The sequence below is a fragment of the Hypanus sabinus genome, chromosome 7 (assembly GCF_030144855.1).
Source record: "Hypanus sabinus isolate sHypSab1 chromosome 7, sHypSab1.hap1, whole genome shotgun sequence".
Lineage (NCBI taxonomy): Eukaryota > Metazoa > Chordata > Chondrichthyes > Myliobatiformes > Dasyatidae > Hypanus > Hypanus sabinus.
This window is the reverse complement of record NC_082712.1, coordinates 155,981,843-156,001,456: the sequence shown is the minus strand read 5'-3', so window position 1 is coordinate 156,001,456 and position 19,614 is coordinate 155,981,843. Positions and strand designations below refer to the sequence as shown.

Here is a 19,614-nt window from a genome sequence, read left to right as displayed (position 1 = left end):
AAGTTAAATTAGAATAATATGAAATACTTAATAAGAATTACAAATTGTAAAGGATTTCAGAATCTAATAATTAGTTTAATTCATTCAATATCGAATAAACAATACTTCCCACTTAGTGATTCAGTGGTTGTTCTATTTGCATGGTTTATCTTTTCTTGTTAAGGTCTAATCAGAATAATTAAGCAGGAGAATCATTTTAATTGCTTGTCTCTATTTTATAAAATAGTCCTACATGCGCTTCTGGTTTTATACTCACCATGAATGTACTTAGATAAACTTCCTTCAAAAAGTTATTTCCTTTGAAATTTTTTAAATTCTAATTGCAAAATTAATGTTTCTGTTATAGATATTTTTAGAACTTTAGGATATCACTTTCAAATGAAACTGTCTTTGAATAGTTTACAGGGTAGCTCTTGTACAGCAAAAGGTAAAATATAAATATTTCTAAATAGAAGTAAACCTCCTTTCTAATCCTACCAACCTATAATAGGAAAAGTGCTGCATATAAATCTCCATGTTCTCTTATGTCTTTAGTCCAGCATTGTGTATTATTTTCAGTGTTTGAATATGAACATTAAGTCAATCATGTAGCCCAAGATATTGCAGCACTGTGCTCCTTGGCTTTCATTCTTAGGGCTGCAATGCTGGATGACTTTCGATCTGGTTCATTACTGATGTCAAATGTGTTAATAGCAGCCCCAAGCCCAGCGGTGCCAAAGAGACCACCCATATGTGCCTGTCCCACATGGCTGCCAGGGGCAGAAACACCCAGGAAGTCGGATACCCCAGCTGGAGCATGTGCGTGTGCATGTGGGGACATGCAAGATGTTACTGTTTCACAGGGCACAACACAGGCTGGCACTGGAGAGGAGGCACCATTGTTACCAATCCAAGATGGATTTTGAATCTGAAAGGCAAATGAACAGACCAAGTGTTAATTTGAATATTACATAAGTATTTTGATTTTTGAATTTAATTCCATTTGTCAAGATCTTATTGGTATGAATGTTGGTGTAATATTTTGACAACAAATGAGCAATTCACTGGTTAATATCTTAGTGTTCAAAAATGCTGAATCCTTCTGAGCTTTTAACGTTATTTTGAAGGGCACGTGATGTCCTAAATATACAACTTGTAGTCTGCAATGAGAGATCAGATGCCACTGTACCTCTCAAATAACACTGCCAGCAAAGACTCAGCAGACCTCATGGCCTGGATATCTGTTTTGCAGATGTGTATCTGGTACTTCTGTAGCTTTTGTCATGTCCAGAAAGAGTGATGATATTAGGTTGACAATCTGACTGAAGAATTCTGATAGACATCAAGGTAATAAGTTAAAAAGTTATAATTTTTATCTTTTAATGCATTTTGATCAGAAGCTGATAAAGACTGCCAGTGTAATATCTTAAATTATATAAAGTTAATGGAAAATCATTAAAGTAGACAAAAGATTCAAATGCATTATTCTGGAAGAAGTAGATTTCATGCAGAAAATTAGTTTTTCAGGGCTAGGTAGTTTTGCCAACAGTAATTGTAGCTTAGTTCAAACTCTGCAATATTTCATTCCACTTGATTACCTTTTTCAGTGGTTACTGCAACGTCAAGTTGCTGATTGCAAGTTGCTGACTCAACAACGTACCCTGAAGTAACAAGTTAATACTGACAGTAAATACTCTTAATTATGTGTTAAATTGAGTATGTGCAAATGCCTGAAGTTTTTCAATTTGGCAGAATAATAATGGCCTTCATTTCACTTTCTTCAGTACTTGGTCAGTATAATGCAGTATGTTGTTTCTTTCTACCCTAATTCTGCAACAGTAACTGGACATATTACTTGACTGTAAAGCACTTTGAAATATTTTAAAACTAATGTGAAAGGACTATATAAATACAAGCTTCTATGTTAATGAAGTAATGTTTCTTAACCTATACCATGAAGTCAAATCATTAGAATTTATAGATATTTCTTAAGACAAACTAGCAGAGAAGAGTGCTACTTTTTCATAATCTTGGCTGGTTTCAGTTTATGGCCCAAGAGTTAAGTGATATTGTTATAAATCCCTATGTAGTTTAACTTTTCTGATCAGAAGGTTGTGGACTTTATGAACAGAAATTGGCTTTGGTATTCTAATCAGATAAAAAAACAGTGTGTATGTAATGAAGAGGCTGTTACATGGGCAATATGCTGGTTTTATACAACAAGCTTTGGAAAATGCCGGTGTAGGTAACAAATTAGGAGTAAATCCTTTCAGCTTCATGAGATCATTCATTTATTTAATTAGATCATGGCTCTGTCCTAATTCCCTTGCCTTCATTTTGGAGGCAACCCATAATAATTTAACATTGTTACCTTGCTGTTCTAAATGTTTCTTTCAAACACTTCATTATTTAGTTAATGTGTTTGAATTAATTATTTAGTCCTTTATAAATATTTAATTATTTAATCATTTTTTAAAATATATCACAAGAGGTTCTGCAGATGTTGGAAATCCAGAGGATCATACACAAACGTGGTAGAGGAACTAAGCAGCTCTGGCATCATCTGTGGAGAGGAATAAGCAGTCGGCATTTCAGACTGTGAGAGTCTTTATCACCGTTGACACTCCCGACAGGTTTGAGAGGCCTAGATGCAGAGCATGTGGAGAGAGGCCTTTTATTAGTGGGAGAGCCTAAGACCAAAAGGGCACAGCCTCAGATTAAAAGGACAGCCCTATAGAACGGGAATGAGGAGGAATTTCTTAAGTCAGAGGAGTTGTATCTTTGGGATTTATTGCCACAGTTGTCTGGAGGCCAAGCCATTGGGTATTTTTAAAGCAGAAGTTGATTGGTTCTTGATTATTAAGGGCATCAAAGGTTATAGGCTGGATGCAGGAGAATGGGGTTGAGAGGGAAAATAAATCCGCCATGATTGAATGGTGGAGAAAATAGGCTGAATGGCCTTGAGAGGTATGTGAACTTAAAGTTATAAGCCTTAGTGCATATTCATAAAATGTCAAGGAAAGGAAAATAAACACTTACTTCTCAGTAGGACTTTTGTTGCTGCACTAACAATGACAAATATTTTATATACAGCTTGTATTTGGATTTGGGAGCTATGCACACAGCACTAGTTTTATCAACACACACAAAATGCTGGTGGAACGCAGCAGGCCAGGCAGCATCTATAGGAAGAAGTACAGTCGATGTTTTGGGCCGAGCCCCTTCGTCAGTACTAACGAAGTCCTGATGAAGGGTCTCAGCCTGAAACGTCTACTGAACTACTTCCTATAGATGTTGTCTGGCCTGCTGCATTCCACCAGCATTTTGTGTGTGTTGCTTGAATTTCCAGCATCTGCAGATTTCTCGTGTTTACTAGTTTTTAATCAGTAAGTCTGCTATAATTAGACCTGACCAAGTTCATCATTCAAAACAATGACTACAGAAATATGCATGAAGAAGCTGAACTACAATCAGTATGTTCTATTATTATCACTGAATATCCAGTGTTCATTCACAAATAGAAAAAAAGATAAGGAGAACAAAGCCAATGGCAACTGGCCCAACCATTTACTATCCAAATACTGATGGTACACTAGCTCTAAGAGGATTTCAAAATGTATCATCCAGCATCATATGTTTTCACAACTATCTAGATGGCACCAAGCTGGTGTGAGACTTTTCTTGTAAAAACTTCTCATTGCTCTTGAGTTGAAAAAGAATCAATTGCTGCTTCATTTGTCAATAAACATATCTTTTTATCATGAGCTCCATTTTCATAATTATAGAATAAAGCATTGGCGCTGTATACCACATGCAAACAAAATTTTTGCACATGCCACCTTTGCCACCCCTGGCTGTAGAGGTTTTCTAAGATGTCTAATTTATTTCTGCTGTAAATCAACACCTATTGATAAATGCACAATGTGTGAGTTACTAGCAATTCAACCTGATGTAGAAGTATGTGAATTATTATTATTATAACTGCCCCTTGCAATCTGAAGCAATATTACTTTCCTTAAAGCTAAGAGGAAAATGTAAGATCAGCATGGGCATAAGCAATAAGACCTGGACATTGTTTGAAGACTAGAGATGTAGCTTCATTTGCAGTAATGTGTCTTTACTCACATTGTCTATTTTGAAAGAAAAACAGAAAATCTGAAAAAAATCAGTAGGTCAGGAAGCATCTGTAGAGACAGAACAAGAAGGCAGCAAGTTTTCTATTGCCCTGCCTTTTCTGATGCTGTTAAGTTCAATGAACCACCAGGGTTGGTCTTCTGTGGAAAACCTGGCTTCCAGCATAGTGGTGTAATAGAGTTGAGCATAGGGACTATCTCATCATAGACAGCTTTCTACTTTCTAAACACAAGTGACAGCCAGTGAGGACCAGTTTACTAATGTCAGTTTTATATCACAATCATTCAATATGAATCTTGTATATATGTGGGAGAAAAAGTTGTATTTTAAAAATTTGCCCATGGGAAGTCTGTTAATTCTGCACAGGCTCGGGCCCACTGAACTCCATGAGGACAAAGCCATCTTGGTACACCATCATATTGGAAACCAGGATTGCAGCAGAGATATCATGACTTTGGTGCTGGCATAAGAACTGGCTCATTATTAGATTAGTGACCTTTCATCACAGCGGGTCACAAGAAATGTCATCAACCTAAAATATTATCTGTTTTTCTTCCATTAATACTGTTGGAGAATTTCCAACATTCTCTGAATGCTGGAAACTTAAAATATCAACAGTATCTTAAATTAATCCTTTCAACATTTGCCCCTAGTCCAGGTTTATTTCTATTATTCTACATAGTTTCATATACAACTTATTTTCAAAAAACACAGCTTTTACCTCAATGATCAGATGATCAGACTTCCCCTATCACTCAATTACAAGTGCCCCTACTATTCAAGGAAAAGGTAAAGAAATGCCTGGTCAGTGAAGTTATCATCTGACCCGAATAAGAGCTGCCCAAAAAGATCCAGTGATCTATTTGGCGTGGATTTTCTTCCCTGGCATTAGTTGCTGCAGTGTGTTACTTGAAGATGACACTTGCTTCAGCAGCTCTGATATCAAGCTGTCCAAACACTCAACCTCAATGAGGATATTCCTATCAGCAAAAAGCCATGCGGAAAAAAAGGTACAACTTTCAGCTCATATTTAAAGCACTGCACATTCAAAGTAAAGATTACAACAAATAAGATGAACTTAGCATTTGATTTTGTTTAGGAATAGAATAATCGTCTTTACTTAGATCCTTTACACTTGTACATGAAAGCCATAGTTTACAAAAAAAAAACAGAAATTGTGGGTTAGGAATTGTTAATTCAGATAGACCTCCAACAAAAAAAAATGTTATCTTCAAACTGTTTACAACAAGGGAAGTTAATTCTAGCTGAAATAACCAGTCTCAAAGATTTCCTTTAAATCTAATTCTAAACCTTTAGAGGGAGTCTAAATTACTGACAATGACATAAGTGGTTTCTGTATTAAACTGCATGTGGAAATATTCAAGTTGCTATTCAGTTTCATTGTTATGGTTACAAATGCTGATAACTTTGACCTTTCTACAGTAGTAAAACCCAAGCTTGTTTTAGTTTATTAGAATGCACTCTACTGGTCATGGGGTCACCACCAAAGTAAATAAAATTATTTTATTGAAAATACTAAAACAAAAATTTTTATATGTTACAAAATTGAAGTTTTACCAGAAATAAAGCCTTCATCATTATTGTTTGATAGTAGGGTCTGTAAAGGAACTGAGATTGAGGTAGAGAAGTAACACATTTTGGATTTGGTACACAGGGGGAAAAAAATATGGTTTAGTCATATGACATAACTATGCCATATTTTTTTCTGTGATCTTTGACCTTGGAGATATTAATTTGGTTAAGAAGGTAAGGGTTAGTTAAATATCTTAGATGCTCTTCTTAATTATACAGTACATTGCTAACTAAATGCAATACTCCCATTCTCTACAGTGGATGATGATCTCAAAGAGATTGGCTTCACATAACTAATCAGTGAATTTGTATATCAGTGAGATAATAATGTTCAATAGGCTTCTCAACTTGTGCAATAAAACTATTTCAAGCAATTTCAAACTATTTATTAAATGAATTAAGATGAGTTCTGTAGACAAAGCATCAAGTCACCTTCATAAGTGTCAGTCATGTGTTAAATTATAATGTATTTTTTATATATATATCTATCATTGGAAAAATAAAGTTCCTATAGACATTTTAATAGCATTTCCAATCAGTCTCAGTTTAGACCATTTTACAATAAGGTGGGTTCATTGTTCCTAAAATTAGTACCACTTTCCCTCACTCCTTGCATTTACTCAAATGCTGTCTTATATAAACATTACCATTAAGGTAATTTTCATCTGTTTATTCAATTGAAATGATTTTAAACTTGCTTAATCTGAAAATGTAGACCATATTTCCCACTTTGATTCGTTCTTTCTGTAGCTTATCTTGCTTCAGATATCTAACTGGGATTTGCTGTTTAAATTCTGCATCCAAAATGTTGATGCTGCTTCTAAAATAGCCTATGTTATCACCATAAGCATGTCAGACAGTCCACATACTCCAATAACTTGATAAGAAAAAGTTGCCGCCTTAACCAAAATAAAAATTCTTTACTTTGACTCTGCTAACCTTGGACTCTGCTATCAACTAAGTCAATGCACATCTTGGAAAAAGTTTAATTACTATGGGCTGATAGTTTCTAATGCATAAGATTGAACTGAGTGATATTTCTGACAGGCATCAAAGCCATTAACTGATTCCAAACATTTTTTTCTTCTGTCATTGGATGTTAAAATCTTAAATTGAAATAATCTTTATTGTGAGGGAAATATGATTAAGAGAAATAATACCCTAAGAACACCATGAGAATGAATAAACAGTGGACACATCAGGGTTGAAACCCTTCAACAGTCCTTTAATTATTCAGTTCCGTAGATACTGCCTGACCCATTGAGAATATGTCTTGCAGTTTTATAGTAATGTCTGAGGTGTCGGAGTCTGACGTGGCACATGAAAAAAGGTGCTTTGGCCCTCCAAGTCCATACTGATTAGCAAACATGCATTGACACAACTGCCATTATATTCACCCCATATTCCTATTGACTCCACCACACACCCAGATTCCAATACTCCCCTGCATACACAAAGCAGTTTACATTGGCTAATTAATCTGTCAACTTGCACAACTTTGGAATATTGAAGGAAATTGCTTACAAATTCCAAAAAAAAGTGCTAGAAATTAGGATTAAATGCAAGTTGCTAGAGTTGAGAGGCACCACCCTTTAAATATAAAATCATATTCCCCATTGTCTAGATCTCACTTTACAAGTCTGGTCCACTAGCCCTTTGATTCTGTTTTACTTTTGGAAAACTCCAGTGTTCAGATCAAGCTAGAGAAATATTCACCTGCTTTTTTAAAAAATGCTGCACAAAATCGATCTGTAGTAATTATCTAGCACAAATAGCGCTAGGTATTTCTTCGGAATTAATTTCCTGCAAGCATTTGAATGATTTACTCAAGGTAAATTTGATTTTAACAGTAATGTTAATTTTTGCTCAAATTTCCCAGATATTTAATAACAATTCTGTTTGAACAAAAACTAAATTGGATATTTAGAAGTATTATATTCAATGGTGATATGCTCAGACTAGTTTAATAACAGTAGAATGTAGAATATGTGCCATTAAATTAGTTTCAATTGATTATTTCATCATTGATAGTCATGTGGGGAAAGCTGTAAGATTTGCAGATTTAAAGAAGGTAGGAAAATAACTATGTTGGTCAATTAAAGGCTGTTAACATCGTGATTGCCTAATACCTTTGGCATGTTATGATTCATTTCTCAACTACTATTACAATTCTGCAATAATTTAAAATTAACTAAACTTAACTATCAGTGCATCTTTTCAAGTAATATGAAGTTAATGCATTGGCAGTAATTCATCCTTCTTGCTTGAAATAGTTTTGCTTGTTTTGTCAGCAGGATCAGTCTTGGCTTGTTGATATTTAGGAATGAAATTTTCATTTTATCCAATTAAAATAGTGAGAAAACATTCACCAAAAACTTTTCTTTAGTTTCATCATCAAAAATTTTGTGCTGGACATAAATTTTATATCACCTGAGCTTGCATATAAGTTTTGTTGGGAGAATGTCATTTTGATAACCTTTGAAGATCTCATTTAAAAGTGACCAATCCCAATTGTTTGTGGGATACCAGTAGCAAAGGCATTGATAGAAATAACTCAGAAAATGTGTATCTTGTGTGGTTGACGGTTGGGTTGTGTTGTTCTCCAACCTTGGCAATCTATTTGATAACACTTTGACACCATACAGGGAGACAGTTGCAAATGGATTGCCAAGATCGGAGGACAACTCAATTCAATAGCATTGATGTTGGATGTTGCCAGAAGGTGAGGTCCTGAGTTATAAGGAAAAGTTGAATATATTAGGACTTTACTCCCTGAAGTGTAGGAGAACAAGGAGAGATTTGAAAGATGTCTAAAAATCATGAGGGATATAAATAGGGTTAATGCAAGCAGGCATTCTCTACTGGGTGAGACTAAAATTAGAGATCCTAGGTTAAGCCTGAAAGATGAAATATGTAATGGGAACTTGGCGGGGAACCTCTTCACTCAGAGGGTGTTTGAGTGTAGGGCAAGCTGCCAGCAAAAGTTGTGGATGGGAGTTCAATTGCAGTATTTTGGAAGTTTAGATAAGTACTTGGATGTAAGGGATATGGAGGCCAATGCTCCAAGTGTAGGCTTATGGGAGTAGGCAAAATAACAGTTCAATAAGGAGTAGATGGGCTGAAGGAACTGTCTCTAACTCTATGATAGAAATGTAAAAAAGCAAAATTAAAATCAGGACCAAAATGTAATTGGGAAAAAAGTCATCACAATTGCATGAAAGAAAATTATTTAGATAAATACTGAATTAACCTGTAATTATTATGATTCATTTTGATTTTGTTGCACTTTATACAGCATGATAGTCAATATATTTCTTGACTGCTGTTTAAATCATAAGAAATGCCTTATTTTGCTAAATGTTGATAAATATTGAAGAAATAGCCCAAATTAATGCAAATTGAAAATTCTTAACCTCAACCTTATGTATTTCACATTTAAAATTTGAGAACCTTTCTCGAATTTTATGCTATTTTACAACCTATTTTATGCTTATGCCCTGGTAAAAACAGGCCTTCCATGTGTGAATGTGCCTGCATCAGTTGAATTTGATTTCCAGCTGGAACCATATAACTCTGCATCTGCTGATTTAAAGCTGAACCACAGCTCTCAAATTAGAGTAAATGAAATTTCTGCAGTTGATGCCTAGTTCAGCAAATCATAAAAGAAGAAATATTGATCATCATAAAATTTTGTGATATAAATTGGAGTGAAAATAAAATACTGGAATTTCCTGATCTCTCTCTCACACACACACACACACACACACACACACACACACACACACCCATAAAACATCCGCATTAACCTTGAACCAAATTTGCATCAATAAAGGCAGAATCATAATGGAATTTCATTGCCTAGTATGTCACATCATAATGGGTTCCTGCTGCAGATTTAATCATAAGAGTTTTTGATTGGATTTTATTTTTGAATAATCCCTTTAATGTTGGTGTGCATTTCACCTGAAAAATCAGTAAATTGTGTCAAAAGCTAAACTGGCTGAGATTTCCTTCTCCTGGTGCCTCATTCAGTTTCTCTTTAGAGTTGGACAACTGTTGCACTCCCCAAATTACCAGAGAGCCAGACCACATACATTGTTTTGCATACAAATTATAAAATTGCACTTGCACTGCCTATAATTTTGAACCATTGAACTCACTAAGAAGAACTTACAGAAAGTGTATTTTTTATCTATAATATTTGCAGAAAAAAAACCAAGCTAGTATAACACTGATATTGCAAGCTCAATGCTGATAGTGCAGCTGCGAGATTCCATAGAAGCGAAAATCTAGCACTACTTGACTACAGTATCAATTGGAATTTTTTAAAAAATGGTCCCATTGTGAAGGTAAAACTGTGAATGTCAAGGTACATTTAGTCTCTTAATTTAGCTTGAAACTTTTGAAATAGTTTGAATGCAAGATTTCATCAAAAAGTCTTTGTCCATTTTGTAAGGCTCCTGTTAAGCTAAACTGCAAAATTCATTTGAACAAAATGTATTTTTTATTAATGGCCAGACTCTACGAAAAAGTAAAACTCTTCAAAAGCAATTACTTCAGTTCAGCTTGAGCTTAACACCACAGTGATCTGAAAGATAGGCTTATCTGTAAAAGTTGCATAAGTGCAGTGAAATGTTGGCTGGCTACTCTTTGTAATATTGTGTAATTGGGAAAGGAAACAAATGGAATAATTAACATATAGGAATACAAATTAAAATGGGTTGTACAGCATCTAAGTAGGGAGCAATAATTATTGCTCCAAGACCCTAATTAATCTGAATTCTTAACTCTTTTTCAGCCCATTGATGTACTGCATATTTCCAGCAATTTGTGTTTTTATATGTTTGATATTCAGCATCTGCAGAATGTTTTTGCAAAGGCTTTGGGCCTTTGAGTTGTTGGTTTTGTAAACAGTTTTAATCTTAGAGTTACAGTGCAGTTAATCTTGACATTTAAATTTCTAACATTCTTAGGGATTACATTGTTCTAGAATAGATGAAATACCTGAGGAAAGGGACAAATAATGTGCAGTAACTGCCCTGATACAATAATGTTAGCTACTGAAGTGTACACAAGTATAAATAAGTTTTTAATGTTGTTATGAAATGGTTAAAAGTCATTTAGAATAATTTTTCTCAGCTAATGTATTGCTAATTATGGTGGTGGTTCCCAATCTCGCAACATTCCTTTAAACTTCTCGAGTATTTTCTATGTGTTATTTATATTATTTTCAATGTCTGCCTTTAATAACTATTGTATAAATAAATTAATTTTAACTATACGCATTTGAGTATATTTTCTAATTCAAAACATTTTCTAAAATTTAAGGCCTGTTAATTATTGAGAGTTAAAGTTAATATTCAGTCACTTTGTCCAGATTTCTCTGCCATTATCCCATATGGCCATTAAAATTATAAGTACTTTTTTACTCCAGTCATCTTGGGAATTCTTAATTTGTCATCTTATGGCTAAGTCTTTCAACAAAAAGTGAGCCACAATTTGTAGCCACTTATAGTACACTGCATTTGAGAAATAGTTTGCAAAAGAATGGTCTTTGTAAACTTGCTAAATAAGAGATAGAGTGTGAAGATATCTGTACAGAAGTAGTGAAAATTGTTTTTCTTCTAATCTGCAATGATGTATGACCTATGATTAATGTTGTTTTATGCTAAGATGTCAAAGCAGAAGAAACAAAGATCTGAATATGATGTCTTTCACTCCAAGAGGTTACAGTTAATTAAGTACTTTTGAAGTACAGTTGATTTTGTAGTTCAGGAAATTCAACAGCCAATTTGTGCAAAAGCTCCTGCTAAGAGTGAAATACGAGGGATAAATAATTGCCTGGGTATTCAGGAGAATTCATTTGCTTCGTGATTGGATTGTACAATGTCTTAGCCCAGCTGGGTTTTCAGTGCCTCTACGAAAAAAAAATGCATCTCAGATGTGGCTGTGCTCCGTCAGCATTAACTGAACCATTGGCCTTGACATGTGTGAAGCCACAAGAGCAGGGCACAAATTCAGATGCTTCCATGCCATACTTTAAAGGTGATAGTGATGCTGTCATAAAACTACATATTTGAATAGCAGAGTACAATGTACACTTATAATCTAAGTAATCACCGTATAGAAGTTTACATAAGGACAAAATGAAACTCTGGCCTAACCTGTTCTATTATGTTATTACTGAAATGAATAAACAATTGACGTTTCTAGTCCTGATGAGGGGTCTCTCCTCCTGAAACGTTGACTGTTTATTCATTTCCAGGAATGCTGCCTAGCCTGTTGAGTTCCTCCAACATTTTCTATGCGTTGCTCTGGATTTCCAACATCTGCAGAATCTCTTGTGTTTACCATCATGTTTTCGAGAGCATCCAGACATAATTACCACAGATTTGTATTACTATAACCATGTCCCTACGTCAAAGAAAACAAAGACCATTAAAAAAATTCTCGTCTAATTTTGAAAGAAAATCACTGCTGGTTTTCTGATAGTAAAGAGGTGGTTACATGTGCAATTAACTATCTAGATAGCAGCAGCTCAGAATTTGCCAGTTATGAAATTGTATGTTTGTAGATGGGGTAGGTGGTGAGGGTAAGGAGACACATATGTTCGGTTTGGGGAATGGGGAGTAAAAGGTGCGCCCTTCATTTAGTGAATATGTGGAAATGAATAAATTGAAACTTAATGTTTACTTGGAGTAGCTTATGAAATAAATATATGTATTGGAATTATTAGAACACAACGGATCTGATTTTATTCAACATCTGCTGTATACTATTCCCAGTAATGAAGCTCTTGAAGTTTTCAAACCGGTAGTAACTATTCCCCAGCACAAATAACCTCAGCGCAAAATCCAAACTTTGTCATTCATAATTATTTGTTTCTCAATTCTGAAGAAGTTTCAGTGTATGCAGATTCCGTTCTGAGCAGATGATGAATTGTGGCATGCTGCTGCTCCAAGAAGAAATTCAATAGTTTTTGTACCAGATGCAACATTATTGAACTTTGAAGCCAGTGCAGAATTAAACACATTAAAGCTAGAGAATAAAAAGGTAGCATTTCAGCACTTCACATAATTGATTTATTAAAAGGAGTTAAATAGCATTCAACCTAATTCATATCAGTGTCACATATCGGTGATGTAGTTGTTACCTGATAATCGGGTGTATTCGGCATACTTAGAATTTACCACGGTATTAGAAAACTGATTTCAAACAGCGTGCGCTATGCCTACCTGTGCATAGTTCTCCCTAGTTAAAATGGGTAGTTCATAGGCAGTGGAGAAGTGACTCCGAACTTGTTGCATCTGCCCAAAGCGTTCTCTCTTCCTCCATTTAGCTCTTCTGTTCTGAAACCAAACCTAAAGGCAATGGAACAAAGGATGTAATTTCTATTTCCTGCAGGATACGCGCAGACAGGACATTGCAAGCCGTAGATAAACTGCACTTTGCTTAAATCTGAACACTTTGAAATGAGCACTATTCTACATTACATTGAAGTTGTCAACCAGAAAATGTTTTAAAAAAGTTTGGTTAAATTTTACCCGAATTGCCCAGCGATGCCAGAGTTAAATCCGAGTATAAAACAAAAGGCTTCTATTTCAATATTGCATTAACTATATTGTCAATGAGCCCTATTATTGTCGATATTTTAAGAACAATATAAATTATCATCATGTTTTTAAATAAATCTAGCTAGACGCTAAATAATTTTCAGTGATGATATTTTGGAAAGCGTGTGATGAGAAGTCAATCAAGTTTCTTTTACCCACTTGCGATGATCAAAAGACTTTGAGGTGGGAAACATACCAATCCACTTGAGGACTGAGAAATAAATGGATACGATGGAAGGGGTGGCTTCAGCGGACTTATCACATCAGAGCTGGGCACAGGTTAACTTCCTCACTTGCTTTGCCTCGCACACTTTAATGAGAGAGATGTTTGCCTTTGATGTAACTCTATTAATTCAGTCACTGACGAGAACACTTCACCGAGAGATGGCTATAATATCCGTTTACTTTCACAATCACTTAATCTTCGGCCTGCTTAATGGAGATGGCCTGATAACTCCGGTAATCAAATCTATCACCGCGCGCAGTAGAATGGCGACGCTGTTCATTTACAACAGGAATAAAGATAAATGGAAGTGTACGAAGTTTGCTTACGTCGGCTTGATTAGTATCGAACTGCATAATGCATGAATCTTGAACATGCGGTAATCGACAATGTCAACTCCACTGATCGTAGTTGGTCTGGTCAATTTTAACGTGTGGAAAACGAAGACTAAGAAAAGTAGAAAAAAGTTTCTACTTTTGCCAGGAACAACCCAATCTCCAGTAAGTAAACTCTGAATTTTTTTCACGGGGAGTTGTGCAACAAGTTAAAAACTGGGCGCCAGCTGTGTGTGGAAATGCGTAGAATACTATGGAGTAGCGAATTTTGCAAACCTTGTAGACTTTTACACTGATAACACGTTGGGCATTATCTTTTCCGTTAACTCATATCTAATAAGCTAGTCGGAGTTCTGAGTTTAACTACACCTTAATGAATACCTCGTTCGAAAATCAAACAGTGAAGATAAAAATATTGCTAGAACTTTTAAAGCTATATGTTTAATGTTAACGATGCCATTCGGCATAGAGTAAAAATGCGTTATAGATTTCAGTAAATGGTTTGCGATGCTGTACTTCTGAGTTGAGTTACGTGAACGTCTGTTTCAATAGATCACCAAGACAATCCCTGATTTTGATTATGATTGTGATTGCCCCGCAGTGCCAATAGATTCGGATTGAAATCCAAGCCTTGAGACTCAGCGCGTGTCTATTTTTTTCACTTCTACACACGGAAAAGGCAAAGGGTAAAATAAAGTCTGCCAATGAGATCTCGTTCTCAGTCTCATTAGAAATTGTGGACGTTTAGATGGTTTTCAAACAGGGAAAGATATTCAAAAAGAGAACCCATGAAAGACAAGGCTGCAAGAAGATCGTTTTATCTCTAAAACGATCGGAAACAAGAGCACTTGATGGTAAAGTCTTAAGCTGTAGAATGTTTTCATTGCATGTTTAATTTCCTGCCTTGACTTCCCTTAATTCCAGTGTTTTGATGGAGTTATATATACAGTATATGTGAACCTTCACTCGACTTCATTATTACAGCTTACATAAACAGATCTGCAAGCACAGTGTTCCAGTGTTTCGGGCGAATCCGGTATCTGTCGAAACAGACCTGTTTGGTTTTTTAAAACTTTTATGGGACTATGTGAATATTAGCCTAAAACTTTGTTGGCGCGCAGTTGGTAAAAATGCTTATCTTTGCAACTTGTGGGGGTGGATGGGTTTTTAGCCAAATTGAATATCTTCTAGAATTGGAGACGAGTTTGTTTTTTAGAAAGAACAGTATAAAGTGAATGCAATTGTAATAACAATTCTAAATAAAATCAAGCGAAACGCAAGCGTACGTCGCTGTTTATTCCAGGGATCGAATGGAGCAAAATTATCACTGCGAAGATTCTTCAGGATGGTTGCTATGATTCACATAAATACGAAGAGCCCCAAGTTCCTGCGGAAAATCCCTCCCCCTCCCCAGTCACCGGTTTGGCTATCCTTCCATTGGTTTGAAACGTCGTAACTCAACTACTACAGTCTGCAGTGCCGAGAAATTTCGGTTTCTCACCAGGAGTGGATCCATCTACTGTCAAGTTCGATTTAGGTCCTTTCCTAGCCCAGTGCAACATGACCCAAGGAACGTGTAATCCCGCTAAAGATTTATAATCATATAGTATAAAGCTTTTTTTATATATAGCAAAGGATGTTAAACATTGGCGCTCAACCGTATTCCACATACAGTATCTCAGAAGTTACTGCTGACCAACGTCTGTTGTTAAAAATGCAGACGAATCTTCCTGGGTCTTTACTATGCGTGAAGCATGTTGTAATAATGCAAATGCAGCATTAGAAGAAGTCTTAGAAAAACTTCTTGAAGGGCTAATATATGCTCGATCACTATCATAAATGCGTACTCTATATTGTTTACGGTAGAGTTTGATTTTTTTTAAATAGACTGCTTCCGTAATGATCTGTTGAAATTTAGTCCGCAACACTTGACGCAATTCGGTTAGAGGGACTGTTTTGAGGACTTTGAAGAACCTGATAAAAACCGGTAACACTGAGCCTTCCTTAAATTTCAATGTCTGTTTCTGTATGGAAACGTGTACTGACTGGCATTCCTTCAATACCAAATAGTCTTTATTCTGGGGGAAATATGCCTCTTTAAGGTATCCATTCCGTTTTCCATAAAGCTCCACGGCTGATACTTAAGCGACGTGCGCAGTGAACAATTTAAAACTATTTTGAGAAATATTTGAACCATTTGTAGATTAACCCTAATTGGTATAAGAGTCGCCTGGAGTAACAGCGACCATTTATCCCACCGGCGTTTAATAGGGAGCTACAGTGTTTCCTCTGAGACTCTGAAGAAATAAATAGAATTTGAAGTTATCCTATGGTTTGCTCTTCGATATATTTGTTTTTGCGTGTTACTGATCTCCCTCAAATCACTCGGATGGCGTTGCTTGCATTGTTGCTAAACGTCAGCCCTCGTCCCCCCAACATTATTATCGGCGCTCACATTTTACCTGCACTCGGGCTTCTGTTAGGTCCGTTCTCAGTGCGAGCTGTTCCCTCGCATAGACATCGGGATAATGCGTCTTCTGGAAAACCTTTTCCAGTTCCTCCAACTGGTAGCTGGTGAAGGTGGTTCTGTTCCTGCGTTTCTTGCCCTTGTTGCTGTCGTTGTCGCCTTTCTCCATGGCATTAGGCAGCTCACTGTTGCGTCCTTTCATCGCTGCCTCTTTCACACTGAGGTAGGGGCTCTCCATCACTGCAGGCTCTGAGCTCTGGGGCAACTCAGACTCTCCCAGTGGGCTGTCTTTAGCTGAACAAAAACAAGGTCAGAATTAAAGGAAACATTTGATATATCTTTACGTCTAAAATACACTCTTTAGTAATCCTCTCATCCCCTAATCCTTTGAGTATTGAATTACATTCCTACCTAAAACGAATATTGCCGCCAAACGGTCTATACTGGAATAAATATAACGGGCAATTCCCATTTTAAAAGAATACCAGCACTATTTAAATCTAATGCACTAAAATTCGGAAGCTCGCCAGAAAATGTTAAACAAAATTGAAAATGGCGTTTAACAACCAATGATTTACAGCCAAGAAATGTCTCCTCCCAATAAGTTCCTTTCCCTCCCTCTAAAAATCTTAATTTAGATACTCGTGAAAATGACGCCGTTTTTGCCTGATGGTGATACAGTTTCACAGCATAGTCGCCGAATGATTACTTAAAGCGTTCATTTATTGCAATGTTATCAACCCTTCGTCCATACCAGTTTTTCTATTTTGTACCTACGTTTAGAAATGACTTGATAAACTGTTTTACACGACTCCTCCCACAACCAGAGTATGCATTATTTAACAGTCTGAACTTGGAGAAATTAAGACTTAATCAAACTTAAAATATTTTCATGTTTTGAGTAACTCCAGTAATGTAAGCCCTTATCGCCAAATACCAATTGAATACTTAACGCTACCATCCCATGAAGATATTTAATGCACATAAAAGTTAATTGATAATTTCACACAGTTATTTTACATGGCACAGCTTTGATCGAATGCAAATGTAAATCGGGAAGATAACAAGTAAATGATCAAGGAACAGTTAAGGATTTATCAAGAGCACTTTCTGAAAAAATAGTCTCATTAAGAAAACAAGTATCATTAATTGTAGATACACAGCCAGCACTAAAATTAATCAGTACCACAGTACTAAGACTATGACGGCCATCTTCTGCATACTGTGCCTTTATGCTAAAACCTTTTAGATTTTCCACCATTCTACATCGTCTGTGCGAACCCCAGGTTGCCTACAAATATCGGATAAGAGCTCCTGTTAATCAATCATGATTATGTTCCAGATATACTGCTTCCTTAGAAGTAAATGTTATTGTTGAATACCTTAATCAGACATTGGATTTTATGTTGCTGACCTTTCCAAATAAATTCCCAAAAATAAGCATTCCAACTGCCATGGAAATAGGGGATTAAGTTCTAAGGTTCTCTTCCGAAATCACCACGGTGCTCCTCTTGCCCGCCGCACGCCCTTAATGCTTCGTTCAACGAAGAAAGTCACCCATCTCTCAGACTAAGTTCCTTCATGAAACAAACATGAGGAACTTCTAACAAGGGTTGAATATTTCCATGTGTTCGGTATTGATAGTATGTGGCATTTCTACGTCCTTGTTCAATGCTTAAATTCACAACATATCAAATTGGAAATGTAATATTTTCTCATCGGGATTTATTTAGATTGTTGTCCCGATTGTGGGAGTCCCGTATGTAAATATAATCTTCATTAATGTGGCAAAAAAAATAACTGCAGCAGGAATATGATGTGGACACAACTTTTTGGATATACAGTGCAACTATAATAGAGGTTCAAGACTTTACCGCACTCACACCCCAGGTCATGATCATCATAACTATCTGTCAAATATATATTAAAGACATTAAAGTAGATGACTTGGCCATCGGGGTCACAAGTTCGGTCAGTAGCCTCCCAGGTTTGTCTTCTTCTGTGCTTTGTTTCTGGGCCTTGCTTCGAGGGTTTGTATGATGTGGGGAAATAATGCAACTTGGCATTAGGCAAAGTTGCATTATGTAGACAAATGTTATTCTCTTTATTTGGCGCCCATCAATGTAGATAGAATTGTTCATATCTCCAATGTAGCCATTTTGAAGCAGAGGCCCCTACACCATTCCTAGCGTCTTTTATCCAGTGCATTCCTACTTCAGAAAAAAACAGCATAATTCAACCAGCTGAAGGTTAATATCTGTTTCCTTTTGACTGCTATTCATTTCGGATTAAATAAAAATATGTTAGTAGACATTCATCAATTACTAATTCTGCATTTAATGAGAAGCGGTGATGAGGTACAACATCCTCCAACTTTCACGTTTCATTCGCATCATTAGGGAGGGCAGGAAAAGCGAATAGAACGAAAGAAGAAAAAAAAATAAATTTTCCTGCTTAATAATATCTGTCAAACCATTCTGAATACATTTTAGTTGTTTACCAAATAACGTCATTTCCTGCTAAACCTTGACCGTTTCCTAACTAGTATGGACATTGTATCCGCAACTGGAAGGTTGCTGGCGGATTTTGACGATTATCTTTGTGCTTCTCTCACCGCCGGCCCTTAACTCCCACTCCGCCACTCACACACCTCAACCCCTTAACCCAAGGTGTTTTAAATTGATTCATTATTTCGAATAGCCTTCCACACCCAGTAAATGAAGATAAGCTGTTCGTGGTGTTTTCTCTGAAATACTGTATATGTTTTAGCACAACCGCCTACGGGCTATTTAACGTCCCGCATTTCAGCAAGCAGGCGGATTTTTGGTCTGTAAACACACAACTGGCGGCGAGTGTGCCCCGATGTATACTGAATTTGCTGCTGCTACAATGTGCAGTTAACAATACAAGAAAGCAGTACCTCGTGAAACACGTAAGGCCACTTCAGTTTAATTCTATCTTGTCTGATTATATATTTCACTTTCTTTGTACAGTATTAGCAACATGGTCCTTGGATTCGAGAACGTTGCTGGTTATATGCATAAACTAGACGACGCGCACATCTTACACAACCAACTGTAATCTCCAATGTTAATACGGGATACCGTTTCGTTATAACGAAAAGGGAGAAAGTTACTTAAGACAGGCACAAAGCTGTATTACAATGGCGTGATTTAGATTGTTGAGAAAAAAATCTGCATTATTTTCTTGAACACTCTGCGTGTCTTGTCAGCGAGAAAGTGCCGCCTGCGTTAAATGTTTATATTGTCT

The 19,614-nt window shown here is 36.2% G+C and overlaps 1 protein-coding gene across 3 annotated transcripts in view; it reads right to left on the bottom strand.

Moving 5' to 3' along the window:
• Nucleotides 1-583: 583 nt before the first annotated feature.
• alx4a (ALX homeobox 4a) overlaps nucleotides 584-19,614 on the bottom strand; it is a 34,718-nt gene continuing 15,687 nt past the window's right edge. Inside the window, exons 2-4 of one of the 3 annotated variants that reach the window (XM_059973964.1) lie at nucleotides 16,340-16,615; nucleotides 12,942-13,067; nucleotides 584-907 (exon numbers count right to left, since the gene is read on the bottom strand). In XM_059973964.1, the coding sequence (XP_059829947.1) occupies nucleotides 584-907; nucleotides 12,942-13,067; nucleotides 16,340-16,615 (726 nt within the window). Of the gene's footprint in view, nucleotides 908-12,941; nucleotides 13,068-16,339; nucleotides 16,639-19,614 lie in introns of all 3 variants that reach the window. The other 2 variants (XM_059973966.1, XM_059973965.1) reach the window with 2 other exon arrangements.